The sequence below is a fragment of the Aedes aegypti genome, chromosome 3 (genome assembly GCF_002204515.2).
Source record: "Aedes aegypti strain LVP_AGWG chromosome 3, AaegL5.0 Primary Assembly, whole genome shotgun sequence".
In the NCBI taxonomy this organism is placed as follows: domain Eukaryota; kingdom Metazoa; phylum Arthropoda; class Insecta; order Diptera; family Culicidae; genus Aedes; species Aedes aegypti.
In genome coordinates this window covers 337,356,406-337,379,219 of record NC_035109.1, presented here as the reverse complement: position 1 = coordinate 337,379,219, position 22,814 = coordinate 337,356,406, and the positions used below count along the sequence as shown (strand labels likewise).

General features: G+C 37.1%; 1 protein-coding gene across 3 annotated transcripts in view; it reads left to right on the top strand.

The window, feature by feature from the left end:
• The window catches only part of LOC5571208 (xaa-Pro dipeptidase), a 365,701-nt gene that overhangs the window by 219,425 nt on the left and 123,462 nt on the right, over positions 1 to 22,814 (top strand). For 2 of the 3 annotated variants that reach the window (XM_001659532.2, XM_021852482.1), the window contains one exon: positions 12,870 to 13,117. In XM_001659532.2, coding sequence (XP_001659582.2) covers positions 12,914 to 13,117 — 204 coding nt within the window. In that variant the 5' untranslated portion in view covers positions 12,870 to 12,913. Of the gene's footprint in view, positions 1 to 12,619; positions 12,751 to 12,869; positions 13,118 to 22,814 lie in introns of those variants that run through there. The other variant, XM_021852481.1, reaches the window with a different exon arrangement.

Here is a 22,814-nt window from a genome sequence, read left to right as displayed (position 1 = left end):
AGAACTCAATTGGGAAAATGTTGTTAATGATTTTTCAAATAAATTCTCCGCAGATTTATCTGCATTTCTTCACAGATAATTATTTTTTATATTTCTCTAAAATCAAACAGCGGGATGCTTCAAAACTCCCTCGAAAATATGTTTTGTTATTTTCTAAAAATGCTTATCTAAGAGATGATTAAGGATTCTAAAATTCCTATAAAGTTCCCAGCAGAATACGTTCTACTGTTCTTTCAAAAACTCTTCCGCAAAAATACTTAAATATTTCCCGAGTCATTTGTTCAGGGATTTCCTGAGGAATTATATTATTGTTTCCCTGATTTATCTTAGTATTTTCCAAAGTTTTTTTGTTTTTCTTTGAACCGCACTAAAATTCTTTTGGGAATTTTTTGAAGATATTTCTCATCAGATTTACTTGGATTTTTCTATTTATTCTTGAACTTGTTAAACAATTTTAAAATACTTGATTTCCATTCTGGCATCAAGTATTTTGTCAGGTTCTAGAAATAACTCCATTTTTTCCGAATGGTAATCTCAGGATTCTTCCGAACATAACATTTAAAAATTTATCCACCGTCTATTTTTAGGTTCAAAAACTACTCCAGGAATATTTCAATATTTTTAGAGATTGCTTTACAAATTCCTATACGAATCACACCATATCAGATTTCTAGAAAAACACATACAAAAAAGATTTGAAAGAACTTTTGTTGGTAATTATATGAATAATTGTAAATTAACTATAATTGTGAAAAATTTACTAAATCCTTGTCGTTAAATGCAAAAATTAAACCGTAGAATTTCTGCAACATGTTAACAATGTACCTCACAGACAACCTTAAATTGTCCTTGTATGATTTACTAAAATGCTTTATCTTGTTTCTTCGTTTTTCATAGTAGAAAACGATTGGCGTTAAAACAGGTGGAATTTTTACTGAAAAACTTTGTAACTAAAAGCATAGATAATTTTTTGTATGAACTCCGAAGTTTTATTATACTATGGTAAACATATTCAACTAGAAAAAAAAAACATTTTTTCCTACCTTTAGAAATTACAAACAATTTTTTTTTTTTTGAATGGTCTTTTATCAATTATTTTTCAGCACTGTAGAAGTTTGACGCGGGGCCCAGATAGCCGTAGCGGTAAACGCGCAGCTATTCAGCAAGACCAAGCTGAGGGTCGTGGGTTCGAATCCCACCGGTCGAGGATCTTTTTGGGTTGGAAACTTTCTCGACTTCCCAGGGCATAGAGTATCTTCGTACCTGCCACACGATATACACATGCAAAAATGGTCATTGGCATAGTAAGCTCTCAGTGAATAACTGTGGAAGTGCTCATTAAACACTAAGCTGAGAAGCAGGCTCTGTCCCAGTGGGGACGTAACGCCAGAAAGAAGAAGAAGAAGTTTGACGCGAAAATATTGCCGGTATTTTTTAGTAATATTACTGTAGATTGTTTTGGTAAAATTTGTAATGTAAGATTTGAATAAATTAAAATGTTAAGAAAAATTTTTGCATTACCCAGAAAATTTGTTGAAGAATTTTGGATTTTCAAAAATCAGGAACCATACGTATAAAAAATCGGTAACTTTTTAAACCTCCGGTAGTTTACCTTTTCTTAGATTCTTTGAAATGTTGCTTTTCGGAGTATGGTAAATGTTTCGCACGAAGTTCTTCAAAGCGTCATGCGAAGGAACAAGAACCTACAAAATGTTGAAGCAGGTAGACTAATAGATGTGCAATAGCACAATAAAAAATAATTTATAATCTATTTTATTCAAAACCTTTTCAATGAATTAACAAATAAAACATATTTCTCAAGAAGTTCCATCCATTAGAAATTATCCTAGAAATCTATCCTTCTGGACTTCTGGATTTCTAGAACTCTGCCAGAGAGCCTCTAAGAATGCCGCCCTCGTATTGCATCCAAGAATATAAATTGTGACAATTATTGGTAAAACTATTTCTGAAGAAGTGTTTTAAGGAACATCAATACAATTTTTTATGAATATCACAATAAATCCTTTCCCCCTTTCCAGTTATTCAGCTTCATGTTTCTCCACAGATTCCTTTACCGCCATGCTAATTTCTGAAGCAAAAGTTTTACTGGGGTTTTGAACAAATTTCCTCTGAAGATTCGAAGGCAAGAGACGCTTCAAAACCATTTTTTTAAATTCTTGAACAACCCAGGGATTTAAAGCAAAGTTTCTAGAATGAAAAACATAGAATAATTTTTGACGAAATTTGTGAAGTATTTTGGAAAAAATTCTCAAGGATTTTTGATGAACTTCGCTGAAGAATTTGTAATAAAATATATGGGAAAACTATTTGAAAAATTAATCACAGCAGAATTTCTAGTAGTATTTTTAGCGAAATATCTCAATATTGGATTTGACAAAATAATGTTTTTTGGAGAAATTGCGAGGGAAAACTGAATTTTTGATAGATAGAGTAACATGTTTAGGTAAATCCGGAAACATATTTCGGAATCAATTTTCTAAAAAAAAAAGACATAGAAGGAATGGATGCCCATCAGGAGGAATTTGCTTTGAAAGTATGAACAAGTCCCACATACAATATTAATCAACAAATTTCCAAGAGAATTGCAAAACTTCTAAAGCCACCTTTCAACATTCCTTGAGGAATTTGATTGTATTGCAATTCTATAAAGCATATCGAAAAGTTATAAAAAATGGCTACAATCTGTTGGAAATTATTAAAATGACAAATGAAATAATAACTTTTCTTGGAAAAATATAGTTTAAGAGAATTTATTGCTGGAATGAAACACTATGGTCGATTTCGTAACATTTTCTCACTCCAGGTTAAATTTCTGCCATTCTGCCCCTATGTATTGTCTAAGAAATTTTTTTAGTATTTTTTTTTCTATTTTTTCAATTATTTTTTGAACATAATACGAGTTGAAGTAAATATATGGGTTTCTTTAGTGAATTCTCATAAGGGAAATTATCATCTCCGGACACCTGAAGCAGGGTATCCTCAAAAACAAAAAAGAGTAATCAGGATGCAGGGAATATGCTGCTTTGTGCTGAAACATTTTTCAGAATAAAACAATTTTTTTAATCAAATCTCCAGAATACTGACGATTTTTTGTATCACGGTTTTTTTTGCAGCAGAAATTTCGAAAAATTGCACTTATTGCATCCAACAAGAATCTAGTTCTAACAGTAACCAATCGATCGACAGCCAGACGGTTAAGCTTTCGGTTTTCGCGCGATTCACCGAAGTCAGAACCACCACGCTGATGCTGTGTAAGACAAGCGATGTTTTCTCTAAAATAACGTAACTACTGAAGAGATTTTTTTAATAATAAGAGTCATTTTTTGATTCCAAAGATTTTGCTTCATGTTAAATCGTTATTTTTAAATTGTATTTTTATTATAATCAAAAATTCTGGGGGGGGGGGCCTGGATGATTCTGGAGGGGGCCAAGCCCCCCTGGCCCCCCCTGTTCCTACGCCAATGACCAGCATTGCCGGATGAGGAAGAGCTTACCGAAGACCCTATTGAGGACTAGTGGAGTAGTGTCAAAGCAGCCACCAACCAACGCAGCCATTGGGCTCGTGGAAGGAAATTGATACGAATCGCTTTGGTCCAGGTATTCTTGCGAGGTCTTAAAGCTCCTAGCTGTTGGTCTACGTCGTACGTTTTAACCAATGGTAACCTAGCTGAGGTGATATATACTTTATTTCGATAATGTCTAATTACCAACTGTTGGGGTGATGACAAACAAAGATCGGTACTATTTAGCTTGAAGGTTTTAAACTGTTTGTGATATTTTAGCTGTAGGTTTCAACACCTTTCATTAACTTTTGATGTATTAGCGATAGTTTTTTTTAATTACTAACACGTGTCACGGTGTGTATATGGGAGAGGTTTATCACAAAAAATAGGCATCTTTCAATATTCGAAAATATATGTTTTAGCTTTCATTTGACGTGTTCCATAAAAAAAATCCACCGAGGGATCCCGAACATTTTTTTTATTTTAAATTTTTGTTGTTTAGGGTACATTATTTTTATATGTAATCATTGTGAAAGACAGTTTCGTTGGTCTTAAGCTCGATGAAAGTTTCAATTCCATATATAAGTTCATAAAATAAATATACATACTAGAGTGGGTCAAAAAATCGTTTTTACTCCACACCGCTCATTCGATTGAAGATCAAATTCTGAGTATCCTCCCAAAATTTGAGCTCATTCGGATGAAAACTGAGACTGCACAAGCCCTTCAAAGTTTATATGGGAATTACTATGGGAAATGCAAGCAAATTATTCAATCGATCATAGTGTTTTCCCATATGTCCTTGGGGATTAGAACTACGTTGATACTGTGAGATATAATAATCAGCTACAATTTTGTCGAAGACCATTTTCAAATTGGACGCCTCAGTAATTAGTTAATTAAACTTGAAAAATAAATCAAGACACCTCAAAAGAAACTCAAAAATCAGGACAGATGGTAACCCTACTCTTTTCAGATTCCGTACGTGTACATCCAACAAAAATAGCTGATAAATTTAGCATCGAATCCAAGATGATAATAAATCTTCGAGCTGTTTAGTGGAATACCATTTAAATTCACTAGAGTTTGTATCCTTCGACAGATACGCGTATTTTGACCTATATAAGTGTATTGTCGCTTACAGCATAGTGAAGAATGAGCTTCCTTCAAAGGCAAGTGTAATCCACTGGAAGGAAGAAAGTGTAAGAATTTGTCCCAAAACTCCCTGTTAAGTATAGGGAAATCACTCCAAAACTGCGGCTCTTATCCATTATCGCATATTTATGATAGCTTATCCGCCACATTAAAGTTTGCCTTCGAATTGGGTGAAACTTCCGAGAAGCACAATATGTGCACGGGTCAAATGTTTATTCAAAAATATCGGCGTCTGAACGAAACAATCCCACAGACGGAGGCTATTGGCGCTCCCAATATTTTCACCGGGTCGGATTTCGTAATAAGGCCCCTCCGGGTGCCATTCTATGCTGGCCGAGGCATATTTTAGCATTTTGCGCCACTGTAAACATTTGGCCGCGACGGCGGTCTGACTCAGTGGCGTTCTCATGTTTACGTGTGCAATTCCTCGGCGTTCCAATAAGGCTGCGTCGACCGGAGCTGGGATGGGAACTTGTGTGGCTAGGGTGGTTCAAATTACAAAAAAAAAGAAGTTTGAAAATCTCATGTCACATATCTTCCTTGAGATATTTATGATTAAAATAAAAAACTTCAAAATTTTCGCCCATTTTGGTAAGAATTTCAAAACGTTGATGGTTTTTATGAAAACTCATATGAAAAAACTCTCTGTATGTCTGTATTCCATTATACCGTGAATTCTGTCATTTCGATTGGATTCAAGCTTGGTATTGCTTAGTGAAAGAGGATCCACACTGAAACCATACGATCCACATTACAATCTCAGGATTAACACTGTTATCAAAGCATTGTCACTGAAATGCCATAATCCACCCTGGAATCCCAAGATCCATATTGAGATCTAAGGGTGCACACTGAGAGAATCTATGACAAAAGGTCGAAAGACAAAAGGTCGAATAGACAAAAGGTCGAAGAAGAAATAGAATGGACAAAAGGTCGAAAATATATTTTTAAAGAAGGAAAATTTTCCCACCATACAAATCATTTTCGACCTTTTGTCCTTTCGACCTTTTGTCTTTCGACCTTCTGTCTTTTAGACCTTTCGTCCATAAACCCCAGAATGAAGCTCCAAAATCCACATTGGAATCCCATCCCAACACACATCGTCTTTGGAAATGGCTGAAAAATTGGCCGAACTCTGTTTTAATCTTGAAGATTGTTTAAAAAAATACAGGAGATGGAATTTACAAACTTTGCGTTATTTGAACTACCCTGATATGGTGCGCATCGAAACATTTGGTGAAGATTTGGTTCACAGATTGGCGATATTTTAGCATTTCAAATTCGAAACGATAGAGATTGTGATGTAACGCGTAGAAATCGGAAATTGAAGGAAGAAATCAAACAATCAGAATCGAAGCCGAGAAATGGTGCAGAATAAAAATGGATGTTTGAATAGTCACCGAAAGAGTAACATAATAGCTTTTTTATTCAACCAAAACTATTCCCCATTGCATTATCCCGAGATTGATGTCCCACCTCCCATGGAGATTAATTATCGTCTGTCTGCAGCAGAAAACATTCTCTCCCATTATAACCGGTGAAATCCGGTGTCGGAATCCGACAGAGCACTTTTCCTCATGTAGAACACCGAATCTCTATTTTTAGTGCTAAATTGGATCGTCTATTCTAGACGGAAATTCAGAACGCCATGTCTGTCGCCGATGTAACGCCTCTACCATCGCCGGTCAAATTGTTCTATACAACACACGGTCACAGCCGAAGTCCACGCCAGGCCGCTGTCCTCAAATTTGTCATTTCCCAGTGGAGCTGTCTGTCTGCCTCCTGTTCCCAAGATTCTGCTTACGGTCACAGAAGAGAAACTATTTTCAGCCGGGCTGTAGTTCGTTGTCGCCGGAGGAGTCGTCGTCGTTGTTGTGTTTGATTGACAAGAAACGATCGTGTGTAGCGGGATGGACTCATTTTCAAAATCATCCACCATTGAATGGGGACCCGTCAGAAAAACTCAACCAGAAGTGCATCCAGGACACGGATTTTGGGCTATGTGCGCACTGGTAATCCTTGTGATATAGTTTTAACTATTTCAATAAACATATTTACCTTTTTGGATTACCATCAAAATGACGAGGGCCAAAGTGTTCGAGCAACATCAAAGGCATTCCTTATTCACCAAAACTTTTGTTCTGGCAAACTAGAGGTCCAAGATGATTATTAATACTTTTCGCAGGACTGGTAGTAGGTCTCCTTTTAGAGACTTGGATCACTATTTTAATGCAAGTCTACAAAAAGTCTCTAAGTCGACGAGGTTAAGAACCAAAATGGTCTCCAATTCATTTTTTTTTATTCTTCTGCTTGCTGCGAATCTTCGTTAAAAATTTAAAATGCTTCAGAGATCTGTTGAGATACTTTAACGTGTTTTTTTTCTAGATTTTGTGTTTCTTCAGAATCCTTCAAGTGATTTCTCCAGCGATACTGGAATACTCTGAAGGACTTATAACCAGTGATGGAAAGTGGCGAACACTTCTTCTGAACTGGAACAATATCAAAACCAAACGCTCCCAAGCGTCAGAGCACTGGTTTACTCGCATCTGTCGGCTCCCGAGTAACTGAAGCTAAAAGTGATTCGCGAACGTGTTCGGAGCTGTTCAGAGTCATATTGTGCTTTTGGGAAAAAAAAGCTGCGTCCCCTCCGAGATTTATGGTTTTCAAGGGCTTTTGACTACAAACTAGTAGTTTACTGTCGATATGATGGTTATACAATTAATTTGTCTGTCAAAACCATAATAAATCACACCTTGCATAGTTACTCGCGAGTAAACGCTCCCGAGCTTGTTGCTACTTTTTTTGACATGTTCTCCCGAGCAGACGGGTGCGGACTTACTGACACCTAGCCAGTTCCCGAGTCTTTGATGCTCGTTATGCGTTGGTATACACTCGTGAGCTGCTTCGTGATGCGAACTTTTCCAGCACTGCTTATAACTTCAAATACACCACAAGTGATTCCTTCTTGAAGTAGTTTATCCAGAATTTGCACCATGATACCTTTGAGTATTCCAATACTACTACTCTGAAAATTATCCACGGTTGGATATCAGGAAATGTTTCCACTAAATCTTCTGTTAATTTCTTTGGGGGTGTCCCATTTCGCATAGGGACGTTTGGCATAATAAACATTTGGCATAACGAGTGTTATATGCCTGCTTTGAAATACTTCCTGTTCTTGTATGTACTACTTGTTCAGTAGATTAAGGGCTAACATGTGGTGGTCATTGAATTGCGGAATTCTGCCACCAGGCGGTGCTAGTTAGCTTGGCACTTTTGTTTTGCGGTTATCTCAGTATCCTGACCACTTAGAAATAGGAGTTGTTCACTAGTTCAAGCGCTATCATTATAAAAGCTATGAGATTCAAAATTTAGCCACCAAGCAGCGCTAGTGTTCATGAAACTTTTGTTTTGCAAATATCTCATGATTTTGAACACCTAGTAAGATTACGTTTTCGGCAAAGTTGTTTAGTAGCCCAAGATCTATAATTATTCTACCAGAGAGATTCGAAGTTTTGCCACTAAGTGAGCACGGAATTTTTATTCTAAAGATATCTTGTAGCCCTGACTATTTAGAAAGATGGCGTCTTCATAAAAATAATTTATTTCGGCCAAGAAGTTCGAGATTATTGTCAAAAAATCATACCCACTAGTACCGTCAAACTGCCTTGCACTGTCTGGTGGGAAAATCTAGAATTTCTTGACTAGCATAATAATAGTCCTAGAACTATTGAACAACTTTGCCGAAGATTCCATCTTTCTAAGTAGTCAGGATCCTGAGATATCCGCAATACAAAATTTTCAAGTTCACTAGCGCCGCATGGTGAAAAAATCTCGTATTTCTTGACTAGAATAATGATAGTCCTTGAGTTACTGAACAACTTCGCCGAAGACGCCATCTTTCAAAGTGGTCAGGATCCTGAGATATTCGCAAAACAAAAGTTCCATGCACACTAGACTACCTGGTGGCGCAATTTTACTTGAGCAGTGTTGCCAGCTACGACAAAATTTTGAACCCTTCATGAATCAGGGGTACAACTGGTATTTCTGTTACGATTCCTCTTAGAACCCGAGTTTCAGAATGTTTCCTTGCCTGAATGCCAGGAGAAATCTTGCAAATAGCATCATAAAATAAGCCATTTACATCAATTATTCGCTATTCTATATCAAGAAAAATATGTCAGTAGAGAGACAAATAACCTACACTTTATAAAACCTATTGGTTTTGATTCTCCATCAAGAATAACTTATGAAAATATTCTATTGCATTATTTAAACAATACATTTTTGCATTCAACTTGAAGTAACTCAAAAATGGCTACTTCTAGAGATGATCTATGAGATGACTTCTGATAAACATATTCGTGTCAATACAGCTTCACGAATTCAACCATCTTTTTGACTCATCCCAATAACGTTCCAAAGGCGCATACATTTCTTCCAGTGGTTTTTTGAAGTTTTATTCTAAGATTTTTATCCTAGATTTTCAATCAGGACATCTAATATTAGTTTACTTTAATGGCTCAAAGTCTTCCTCATGACCTAATATTACCCCGCTCAACGATTTTTCTATTATTTTAATAAATTGCTAATGCTATTAAAAAAACTGAATCCCTGACTAATATCATGCAGAATTTTCTGAAGGAAACACAGGATGGAGTCTCTGATGAAATTTGAAAAGGCACGATTTGAGGAACTGAATATTTTGACTTGTGAAATTACTCGAGATACGTTTGAAAGAACTACAAAAGTAATTCCTGAATGAGATGTTAGAGAAGGTGCTCCTTTCGGAATTCTAGTTGTATTTCCAGAGAAAATCCATAAACGAATTTCTTCTAAAACTTCAGAATAAATTATTGTGGATTTTCTTGGAACAATTCCTTACACCGTATCCAATATATAAACACTTTTTATTTCCATTGGTATAATTGTACTGAATGTAGTATGGTTTTTTTTTTGTTACACTGTTGTAGTATAGGACCAATGATAAAATAGCGTGTTTTATGAAGTAGACAAATGAATGGCTTATGATATACACCCCCACCTCTTTTTACGACCGTTATCGAAGGGTCTTAGAAAGAATCGGTCGGGTCGGAATAGAAAAATAGAATGCCTAGAAACATAGCAATACTCTTCAACTGTAATCCAGTTTTTCATGAAGGGTTCAAAATTTTGTCGTAGCTGGCAACACTGCTCAAGTAAAATTGCGCCACCAGGTAGTCTAGTGTGCATGGAACTTTTGTTTTGCGAATATCTCAGGATCCTGACCACTTTGAAAGATGGCGTCTTCGGCGAAGGATGGCATAGCGATTCGAATTCCACAGGAATTACTTGAAAAATACTCAGGAGATTCTTTGAGGAATTCGTCCATTTTTTGTAAATTTTCCAGAGTTTTTTCCGCTGCCTATGTTTGCATATTCGACGTAAGCGCCAATGTGATCAACATGGGCTTTTTCGTTGCTATGCATTCTTTACCTAATTAAATAGGGGAAAAGCACCAATTTTCGACCCATCCATACGATTTTGGCCTACTTTGTATGAAAATCCGAAATTTGGCACAGGATTCTTGTAGGTCGAAAATTAGTGCTTTTCCCCTAGTGTGTAATCTTTTGATTCCATTGTATGCTTCTTTAGGGTGACCGACGGAATCAAGACCAATCGTGTGCGGTCGCGTGGTGCGAGTGCGGAAAAAGAATCGCGTTTCTCAGTTAGTCTATATGTTTTAAGCAGGGAGTGAAATTATCGGTTACGGCGATAATCATAAGCCTATCGCTCAAGCCGATTTTCCGGTTAAAAGAGACGTGCGATAATATCCTACCCGTCCAGCACTGTGAGAGTGTGCTCTCACGAGATCTGCAGCAGCGAATTTATATCATCACCAGCAACGAAAAGTTGTCTTCCTTCTTTTCTACTCTTGTTTCGTCGTTTTGAGTGTCCTTCGCTTCCGCATGTAGCTTTTATATACCAAATTTTTCTCCCCCTCCGTCCAACTGGCGTGGTCGAGTGATTATGATGCTCGCGCGTTTTGAAAAGGTTTTTGCTCATGAGCATGGGTTCAAACCCCTTCGGCGGCAAACATTTTTAGTACTTCCCTTGTGATAATTATCGCGATAAGTTCAGAGCCGATAAAGTTGGATCAGTGCATATGATCGGATCGATCTTGGCTTTTCGTCAGTAGAATGATCAACAATTATAGCAGTTCACGAAATCTGTTTCTCGCAGATAAAGGCGGCAACTAATTGTCGGGTTGCTTGAAAAATGCCTATTTTCGTCTCATTTCCGCGATAATTTCATTCACTGGTTTTAAGTAAAGCTGAAAGCTGCTTGTGGCTGCTCAATCGAGGGTGAAGGATCAATTGGTGAGCTCGTTTCATGCTTTCACTTCAAATCTGTAAGAGCACATTTATTCGCTACAACGGTGGGACGTAAATATGATTTATCAATAAATCATTAATGGTTCGTCACTGTGAGTGTTGACAAAAACTCTAATTCTTAAATTATTTATGTTTTACAGATGTTTTTATATATATATATAATTTATTTGTTATTGAAAAAAAAAACTTTGAATGGATCGCCACTGTAAGTGTCGGCATAAGAGTATGCTGTGATGGTCCAGCCAGTCGAGTTTTATTTCTTTCCATATGAGTAAAATATGGTAATATATGCTTTCGTCCAGGCAGCTGTAGGAATGTTATGTTTAACTATTTGTTCAACAAGCTTTGAGTGGTTCGTCACTTCAAGTTTCGACATTATTTTCTTCTACTTCTATTTTTCTTATCAATTCAAATATTTTATTTAAAAGCATGTTTATACCTCACAAATAATGTATCATGGTCTAATCGCTTATCAAAGTGAATTCTGCGACCCGACGATCCTCTCCATTGACAAACATGCCTCCCAGTAACCTTTGTGGAGATGCAGAGGTAAACACGGTCTCCAAATAGCATTGGTTATACACTAACATTCCTTCTCCCAATCCCACCTGACTACAAGAACGTGCCCGGCACCGTTACACTCAATTATGCACACTGAAGAAGATTATGACCAATCTCAGCCGAACTTCTAGTTGATTCTTTGTGCATCTTCACTGACTTCGGTCAATCACGGAATAGCAACCATTGATAAGTGTAGATTGAAGCTAAGCTAAGCTAAGCTTATAACAGATCCAAATTTCACTTGACGTATTGCTATCGAGAATACCCCTTACTACAACGATGGATTTTTTTAATGTTTCGAGAACATAGTCAATATCAAATTTCGTTTGCAAAGAAGTGTTTAGGTCAAGTTTGCTACATAAATTGGTGTATGTTTCATACGTATTCCAATTAGCTCTTGGATAATATTAAGCGAAACTGATCAGATCTTCAAAAACTTTAAATATAGCATGGTGTAAGCGTGAGTTAGTAAGTTAGAAAACATATCTAAATATCCACAACTCAAAATTTAGATGAATTCATTTTCGAACTAGCAAGTCCAAGAACAAACCCCCTTCAGTGTCCCTGACACATCCATCTGGCGTATGTCGGCCGTTGTTTCCTTGAAACGCTTACCCGACCGTTTTTTTACTCATGGTGACTATTTGTGTTTCTGTTTACAAGTGGATTAGCGCACGAAAAACCCTCGCTGAACGTGCGATGCTCTGTTTAGGCGGGATTTGCGTCCGCGACTTGGACTGTTTATTTTGGCTCTGTTTGTATGATCACACACGCGATGTCTTCTTTGCGATGGCGGCGAAGATTTGTTGTGAACTCATTTCTTCTCTGGACGAATATCTTGAATTTGATTTCATGCGAATTTTGAACCACTTGGCAGCACTAGTAAGAGATTCTCACCGACGACGATGATTGATTTGTTGGCACAAATCCCTCTATTGACCATTGAAAGCGACTCGGTTGACTATCAGCTGACTTGACTGATTATACAACTTGATTAGCCCTCAACAATCACTTGCTGGGGACGACAAGCCACTCTCTGGTTTAATCATTCAATTGTTATTTAGTGCCCGGCAGGTGACGTGGAGAGTAGCATTCCAGTTGCGACATTCCTCAGGAACATACATCCGTTAAAAATCGTTAGTAAACAGTTTTCTAACAAGTTGGGACTTATCTTAATAAGCAGCTGATTGTTTTCCCTCGCAAAAGCCAAATCTAATCGATTTGTGTATCGGTTCCTATCTCGCTCTATTTTCAGCTTGAAAACATTCTCCTATAGTGTAACCTGAAACTATTGCAACAATGGCCGCCAGCGATAAGGGAGCCGCATTCTGGATGGGAGCTCAAACTTTGCCCATTCCGATGACAATGTTCCGCGAGAACCGGGAAAAGGTCATTGGGGAGCTGCGGAAGGTGCGTAAGTTCGATGGAACAGCGCTGATTTTGCTGCAGGGTGGCGACAATATCAGCCACTATGACACCGATGTGGATTACGTCTTCCGGCAGGTGAGTCGAGATTTATGGTATTTTGTTGTTATAGTGAACTCTCTTAGCATCAGATATATATCCTTAAAAATTTGAATGCAAACAATGTATGTTACACCCATAACTAAAATTGAACCTTCAGAAGCTACTGTTATAGTTTGAAAAACAAGACATCAAAAAACCAATTCCGGATAATCGAGTCTAAAATTCCGGATAATCGAATCCCGGATATTCGAGTCACCGAATAATCGAGCCTCCGGATAATCGAGTCCGACCTGTACAGTATGTATTCAATCTTGAGATCTCATGTGGAACATTTTTAAACCACCAACCAATTATTGCAATAATTGCTTGAGCATTTGACGTGTCCAGACATATGAGGAATGGATCTCCAAGTATGCGATCCCGGAGAACCAACCTAAATCTAATGTTTAGTTCTATACTGTGACGTATATGATCACATGTCGAGTGGGTAGACAAAAGATGACCATCGGGAGCAAGTGTGGCACAAAAATACAAATTTTATGCAAATTCTCATCATGAGAAATATTGAATGTTACGGTGTCGTAAAAGTTAAACTATCGGAAGCAGAAATGGAATATTTTGGATATGGTCGATCAATATGCCGAAACTCAGGTTAGTAACAAAGCTCCACTTTTTGATGAAGGAATTTCAATTCTTTGTTTATAAAATTTTGTTTCTATTGAGTATCCTGAAAGGATTCTGATGAAGATCCTAGAAAGTTTCTGATGAGACCTTATAAAATTCTCATCATAATCCTTCCCGGATTCTCATCAGATTCTTTGCAGGACTTTCATTAGAACTCACACAGTTTCCTTGAAGAATTCTCATCAGAATCCTCGCCGGATTTTCATCAGAACCATCAGAAATACTTTCAATATTCTCTTCAAAATTCTTTCATGGTACTCATCATAAAACTTCCTGGAATTTCATTCAGTATTATCATCAGAATCCTTCCATTATTGTCGTCAGAATACTTCTTGGATTCTCATCAGAATACTCCATGGGTTACCAGCAGAATCCTTCACGAATTTTCATTATTATTCTTCCAGGATTCCCATAAAATCTTTTCAAGATTCTGATGCAAACTTTCCAGGATTCTCTTCAGAAACATTGCAGAGTTCTCAACAGAAACCACTATTTTTATCTCAATTTCACATCACAATACCTTTCAGGCAACTTATAAGAAAGCGACCAGGGATCTTATCGAAAGCCTTCCAGAAACCTCATCTAATCAGCTTCCTTTCAGAATTATTATTTGAACCTCTCCAGTATATCTCATAAGAACCTATATGATGCAAGATAAAGTTTTTCATAAATAAAGTATTGATCTTCTGAAATCAAAAAATAAATTTGTTACTAACCTGAGATCCGACATAATTATTGCCCGTTTGTAAAATACTCCAACTTAGCTCCCGATTGTTTTGTCTTAACGAAGCAAGTCAGTAGTGTTCGGTCCGTTAATTGGAATCTATGACATTTGGTCGAAAGACATTTGGTCGAATGACATATGATCGAATGACGTTTGGTCGAAAGTACATTTGGTCGAACGAACATTCCGTCGAATGGACATTTGGTCGAAAAGGTTTAGTTGCAACAGAAAGCATAGCATATTTAGAGAGTAGCATTTTGTCGCTAATACGAGAATGGTTGAATAATCGAAAAAGCATTATCCATTTTACCAATAATCTCTATGCGATTAGCAACATTTTGTTATTCAATTTGATGGATGCTCTCCCAACATAATAATCAACCTCTGGCGGTTTTTGACTTTTCATGCTGCTTTTTCGTTCAGGTCCGTTCTGCGATTCGAGATAAGCTGATCCTAAATTTTGTCGCCTTCTCTTTCCCGATACATAGAATTAGCACAATTTTCATTTGTAATAATTCAAAGCTTCTACTGCAAACTCGATTCGAGATAAGCTGATCATAGATGGAAGTCTCAGTCAACTCGTCTTTACTTACCCGGTACATAGAATTAGCTTAATTTTCAATTTTCTGCAACAAACTCTGTTATTCACTGGATGTCATAAACACTGCCAGCAAAGCCATATGTTTGTTTTTGGAATGTTATTAAGCTGGAAGTCATAATAAGCCAATTAACCATAAGTAGAGTTACCGACACCTAACATTCACTTCGTTACACTTTTTATATTAAATTTAGGGGAGAGATTATTAGAGTTTGTTTAAAACTACAAACTTTAACACTTCACTTTTACAAATTAAAAAGGTATTTGCTCGCCTTACAAGTGATTTTAGTATTTTATTTTTTTTTGTTAAAGTGAAGTGTTAAAAGTTTGTAGTTTTTTATTCACTTCGTCCTGAAGGATTTTCTAAAGCAATTTTTTCCTGCCGTTTTAATTCTGATTACCGCATTCAACAATCTTACCCACGTCCGTAAGCTGCAATTCATTTCTCTGAATTCGTCCATCAGATTAAGATCAGCAGTTAATTTCGAAGAATGACTACATTTCAAAGGAATAATAAATAATGAAAACATTATGTTCACATCATTGAGTAATGAAATATAAACTTGATGAGCAGCCGAAGAATGACGATATTTTCAAAGAATAATAAAATAACTAGAGCTAAATATTTCAGTCAATGTAAAAAAAAACTACATTTGAATAATCATCGAAAGCCTAGATTTTGGCATAACTTCAAATTACAAATCAAAAGATGTATGAAATTTAAAATTAAGACTACATAAAATGTTATTCGAAGTTAATGATTCAGATTATTCCAAAGAATTATCTTCCAACGAAGCAGTTCAAAATAAGCTTTCAACCATTTTTCCGTCCAACTAGCCGTCATTCGACCAAAATTAATGTTCCAATGCAATTCGACCAAATGTCCATTCGACCAAATGTCCTTTCGACCAAATGTACTTTCGACCAAATGTCATTCGACCAAACGTCATTCGACCAAATGTCATTCGACGAAATGTCCTAAAGCCCGTTAATTGTGTCGCTGGCTTCTGGGGGAGCGAGCGAGTAGTACAGTCAACTCTCCATAACTCGATATTGAAGGAACCATCGAGTTAGGGAGGTATCGAATTATAGAACATAAAACCAGCGCAACTGCGATCCAAGGAACCATCGAGTTAGCCATGAAAATCAATTTTTACTATGGTTCTCTAACTTGATATCGAGATACAGAATATCGAGTAAGGGAGAGTTAACTGTATAACGAACCCGGTGAGGCGTGAATATATAATGAATCATACCACCAACCATACGTGGCTCCCAGACCTCATCCCACTAACTCAATATTCATTCTAAGACAACTGTGGATTTACAGAAGATTCTTCGGTCTTTAGTAACAATGTTTGTCTAACTAACATTCCTTCCCTTCCGTAATGACCGTATTGCCCATGGTCATCCTCGGCTGCGATCCACGTTCTCTAGGTCCTGGTTCACCTGGGATATCCACCTAGCTCGCTGTGCCACACGCCATTCGAAACGAACACCGTTTTTGCAGGGTTGTTGTCTGACATTCTTTCAACATGCCCTGCCCAGCGTACCCTTCCATGTTTAGCTACCTTCAGGAGATTGCGTTCACCGTAGAGATGGGCAAGCTCGTGGTCTTTTATTATCCACCACCCATCATTCTCCTGCACACTGCCGAAGATCGTCATAAGAACCCAACATTCGAGAACCCCTGAAGCTTGCAGGTCCTCCACGACCATCAGAAGGGTCGACTCCAGAGGCCCCCGCTAGTTAAGTGATTTGTGTCGGGTCGGCTTCCTCGACTAACGTTGTTTTCAGCCGTCTTCAGGCGAACTCATCCAGCATCTTAGAAGTATTCCCGTCTAACGCGACAATGATTCCAAGGTGAACCTATTGAGTTCAGTTCCACAAAAGGATCGTCCATTATCCACGTCGTCATTTTTTTGGATTTCCAGAACTCCCATCCTTCCCTCATGGTCTTTTGTCCACACAAGTTTTTTTTTTAATTTGTATGGACCGTGATCATTGGCCAGAACCCCTTTCCCCCCTAAATGACCTCGTGGTTTATGGATGATCCCATGTCAGCGATTCTACCCCATTATCCCGAATGCCATTAACCCGAACGCCGTTACCCCGAATTCCAAAACCCCGAACGACCCATCACTCCGAATTCCAATATCGTGGAGAAATGTCATCAATATTATCATGTCAAGATAATTGTAAATTCTGGGAAATAGCTTTCGGGGTGATGGAATTCGGGGTACTAGTACATTCAGGGTAATGGAATTCGGGGTGATTGCATTCGGGGAAATGGCATACGGGGTAATGGGGTAGAATCCATGTCAGCATGTACTTTGCTTTTGACGAATTCACTACCAGTCCGACTTTCCTTGCTTCACGTTGCAGGCGAGTGAATAAATCTGTCACAGTTCGAATACAGCTTGACTTCTGTGTCCATGAGTCCTCTCGTAGTGGTGTAATGTAGGGGTAATGCGCCCAATCAGTAAACAGGGAGTCGTGAGCTCGATTCTCACCGAGAAGACGTGTAACTTTTTCGAAAATTCCACATCAATTTGTCCATTTAATCTAATTGCAAAGTATATCCCAAGTAACAATTTCAGTGCTTTTTGATCTTAGATGTTATTTTAGAGGTTTTATTAGAGATGTATTCCTAACAGGTTTAATAAAGCATTGCAAAGTGCCAAACGTTCTTTTCGGTAAAACCCACTTTAAAATGCTTTGTAGATATCTATAAGAGCTCCTGTTAAAACTTATTTGCTGGCCACATTTTTTGATAATAAATTGTATTTTGAAGGAACTGTGTAGTGTCTATTAAAACCTATACTTAAAACCTCATCTTGCTTGTCTTGTCAAGGCATAAATAAAACTTCTAAGACTACGCTAAGTCATGTTAAAGCCTTCTTAAATCTCGACTGTCTGATGCATGTTATTGGAATGCAGTCTACGTGTGGGTATCAATATCATTATGTTGATAATGATAATCACGTAGTTGATTATGGATTAAATAGAACGCAAACATAGAAATGACAAACATTCCTCTCGAAGAATTAACAGAATATCGCATATTTTTCCCATACTTGCCTGAACTTCCCGTTCTAGTGGGACAAATATGCTGCACACAACAGCTGAGCTACACGAAAAAAGCTTTTATTTTTCAGGCACTTATCACTTACCGTTTTCTGCATCAATACAACCGATCAAGCACGACTGGCTTTATTATAATAATTCATTCCAATAAAACAGTCAGATACATTACGGCACAAATTTAATAAAATTAATTACATCACAATATCGAATCTTCCGATTTATTGACCTTTTTGACAGCACTAGCTTTCCTGAGTGCATTAAGTTTAAGTCAAGGCTCCCAAAAAACCAATTTGTCTTAGTGCAGAACAAATATTCTGGTTTAGGAATATTTTAGCCAGTGAGGGTTTTGCGCACGGGTTCTTAAGATCAAAAGCGTTTATGAATGATTATATTGTTCGGAATAATCACCAATTGATCTTAAACCATCCCAGACAAGACCAGCAAGATTTAACTGGATGGAATCCATTTTTATTGTCGCCGTTTCGGATTGATAATTACAATATGCGTGGGAAATTCCAATTTATGATTGAGATGAGCATGAAATCATTCTGAAAATGGAATGGAGTAAAATATTGGATAGCCAATAATGATGTCGTAATTGTGGCGCGTTGCTGTAAATCGAAAAATTTTATGTCATTCCACCAGTAAATTTTTGTTGGCAGGAATTTCACGCGCTAGTAAGAAAATTTTCTGCCACGCAAAAAATGATTATTTTAATTTATTATTATGAGTCGGCAGACATCATGATGGTTTCAATATCAAAAAAAGGTTATGGTTTATAAACAAATTATTGGTTGGTGTTTGTTCAATCATATGCTCTTAACATTGGTTTTATTCTGTGTATTAGGATATCGTAAAAGATTTAATACCGCTAGTTGAGCTCAATAATACAATACAATAGCTCTTATGAATGTTTTATACCATACTACAAGGGTAGATGTATTCATACGATACAAAACTAAGAAGTTTAGAAACGGGTTTAAGGTATAGTCTTAACAACCTCCTGTAGTGTGGGCCTTTTCGGGCTTAACAGAGTTTAAGCAAAGGTTTATTAAGGTTATTAAGACTAATAAGTTCTAAAATGAGTTTTAACGATATGGTGGTAACAACAGCTTGTAGTAAATGAAAAAACTCAAAATGTTACTTGGGATGTAATGATTAGTTTTTCGGCTGGTTAGCCGTATACCACGCATCATAATTAAAAAGTGTGAATAAATAGGATACTATTTCATATAGAATTTAAAATCTGCTAATTAAATAATAAATGTGATAAACATAATTTTATAGCATTTGACACAATTGCCCTTGAACTAGTACAAAGTTAGGTAAAACAAAACGTCCCGTCTTTTAATTGATAATGCTAATGCCTCTTGATATACTAGTATACATACTTATTACGTTGTAAAGAGTCGGTAACAATTATTAAGCAGAAAGACCATTATTGATTCTAATGGAAACTATGTTTTCCCAACATAAACTTGAGATCATTCATTGAGCACAAACTCTAGTGCGGTTTTATATCTGTTGAAGCAAACGATTTTTCAATCAATCTCAAGTCATTCGACCAAATGTACTTCCGATTAAATATCATTCGACCAAACGTCATTCGACCAAATGTCTTTCGACTAAATGTCCTACAGCCTCGTATGCCGCCTTGGGATGGGCTTTAGGACATTTCGTCGAATGACATTTGGTCGAAAGTACATTTGGTCGAAAGGACATTTGGTCGAATTGCTTTGAAACATTTATTTTGGTCGAATGACGTTTAGTTTCAGATGTAGGTTTTTTGTACATTGCCTGAACTGTTTATCTCTAATGAATTTATTATTCTTTGAAAATTTCATCATTCTTTGAAAAAAACTACTAAAAATGTTATTTTATTGCTCCACGATGTGAACATAATGTTTTTATTATTTATTATTCTTTTGAAATGTCACCATTCTTCGTAATGAACTGCTGATCTTCACCTGATGGAAGCATTCGGAGAGAGTACTCGGTATCTTTCTTTGAATTACGTGTCTTGCAGTTTATGGACGTGGGTAAGATTTTTGATGTGGAAATTAGGAATAAAACGGAAGGAAAAATTTTGTTTGAGCAAACCCTTTATGGCGAAGTGATTTTTAGGTGTCGGTATCTCTACTTATGGCCAATTGGCTTATTGTGACTTCCAGCTTAATAATATTCTTTAAGCAAATCTATGGGAAGACGAGTTGACTGAGGCGTCAAAAGTGGGATTGCGTATATGGAATATTGGTCAAATGACTGATACTCTTTCAATTATTCAATCACTTTTGTATTAACAGCATTTTGTCGTTAATCTCTCGACGATAGTTAGACTAAAGGTAAACCTTTTTTTCCTGTTCGTATGCGCCACTGCGACCAGTATTTAGATGTATTGTGGCATTACCCGTATCCTTAGTGTATAGTGCATGTCGCATTACTCCATTTCCATTGATAGGTAATGAAGCATAGATTTCTGTACAGTTCTTGTTTTGATTCCTCAGATATTGATACAAATCGACTATGATGAAAAGGTCCCGCTATTTACACCCTTCATAGAAATTTACATTTCAGCGAAGGCGCGCCCCTTAGCAAACATAATCGATTAAATTTCTGAGAAACCAAATCGGTACTACTGATATTTGACCATGCAACGGAGCTCTAGTCCCATCCTTGTTTCGCTTTTAGTTTAGTCCCAGAAAAATACTAGAAAAAAGGGGCTTTATACTAGCAGCAAAACCGAATCAAGCTAGAACATTTGTTTAGTAATCAGAATTCACGTGAGTCCTTGAATTACCAGTACTTACAGTCCTTGTTGAGTTAATACTCATGATTGTTATCCTGGCTTCAAGTGTAGTCTCGGGACTGACCAACTCCGAGTCTTTAATCATCTGCTAGGTAAAATAGATTAATTTTCAGAAACTTTTGCCAGTAACAAGGACTTTGTACCGCGAATCCTTGAATTACCAGAACATATTACCCTAGCTCGACAAACAAGATGAGACTAGGGTTCAAATTGGTAGATCTTACCCCGTAACGCACCACGAAAAGGTGATCTACCCGCGTTACGGGTAAAAGGTAAACCTTCGTTTTCATACTATTTAGATTCGACCACTATCTTTTCCACGAAATGTCGGTTCGGCCAAATATCATATGCTTCCTGTTACAACTAAACATTTTCGAACAAATGTCCATTCGACGAAATGTCCATTCGACCAAATGTACTTTCGACCAAATGTCATTCGACCAAATGTCTTTCGACCAAATGTCATAGATTCCTTGGGATGGATGAATTAGGTCATTTAGGCCATCGATGAATCCCGCTTGATAATTTCCCACGATTTTTTTTGTTATGGGAGCTATACGACGGAAGATTATCTGGGATAGCACTTTGTAGACGGTGATAGTTTTTACGGCTTTAGAACATTTCGTCGAATGATATTTGGTTTCGTCGAATGTCATTTGGTCAAAAGTATATTTGGTCGAAGGGACAATTGGCCGAACGGTCATTTGGTCGAAAAGCTTTAGAACATTTCGTTTTTGTTGAACGGTAATTTACTCGAAAGCATATTTTTGAAAGGTTTATTGAAAGATCATTTAATAAAATTGACTACTATTGACTAAGTTTTGCAAAGTTGGTAAGTTTACGTATTCTTTTTAACAATCTGAACCTGTCATTCAATGAAAAATGGGAAATTTTGTGTATATTTTAAAATTTCATAAATCTATTCGTTTGTGTTTTGAAGTTCTGCCAATATCTAGGATTTCAATGATTATACAAATAAACTTTTAAAAGCTACATTGACTAAAATATTTAGTTCTAGTGAATTTATTATTCTTTTAAAATGACATCATTCTTTGAAAAACTGCTCCCAAAGTTATTTTATTGCTCAACGATGTGACTTTTTTGATTTTTTAAAATTCATAATTCTTTTCAAATATTATCGTTCTTCGTAATGAACTGCTGACCTTCATCTGATAGAAGCATTTGGAGAGAGTGCTCGGGATCTTTCTTTGAATTCCGAGTCTTGCAGCTGACGGACGAGGGTAAGATTTAAACGAAACGACAGGAAAAATTTGCTTTTGGAAACCCTTACGGCGAAGTGAATGTTAAATATCGATAACTCTATTTATGAGCGATTGGCTTTGCAAATATATGGCTTTGCTGACGATGTTGATGACCTCTGATGAATAAAGCGGCATCCATTAATTACGTAACACTCTAGGGGGAGGGGGGAGTAGGCTCTAGCGTTACGGCTCATACAAAAATTTGAAATTTTTCATACAAAAAGCGTTACAGAAAGGGAGGGTGCCAACAATTTCCAATTTTAGCGTTACGTAATAAATGGACGTGGGGCCCAGATAGCCGTAGCGGTAAACGCGCAGCTATTCAGCAAGACCAAGCTGAGGGTCGTGGGTTCAAATCCCACCGGTCGAGGATCTTTTCGGGTTGGAAATTTTCTCGACTTCCCAGGGCATAGAGTATCTTCGTACCTGCCACACGATATACACATGCAAAAATGGTCATTGGCATAGTAAGCTCTCAGTCAATATCTGTGGAAGTGCTCATAAGAATACTAAGCTGAGAAGCAGGCTCTGTCCCAGTGGGGACGTAACGTCAGAAAGAAGAAGAAGAATAA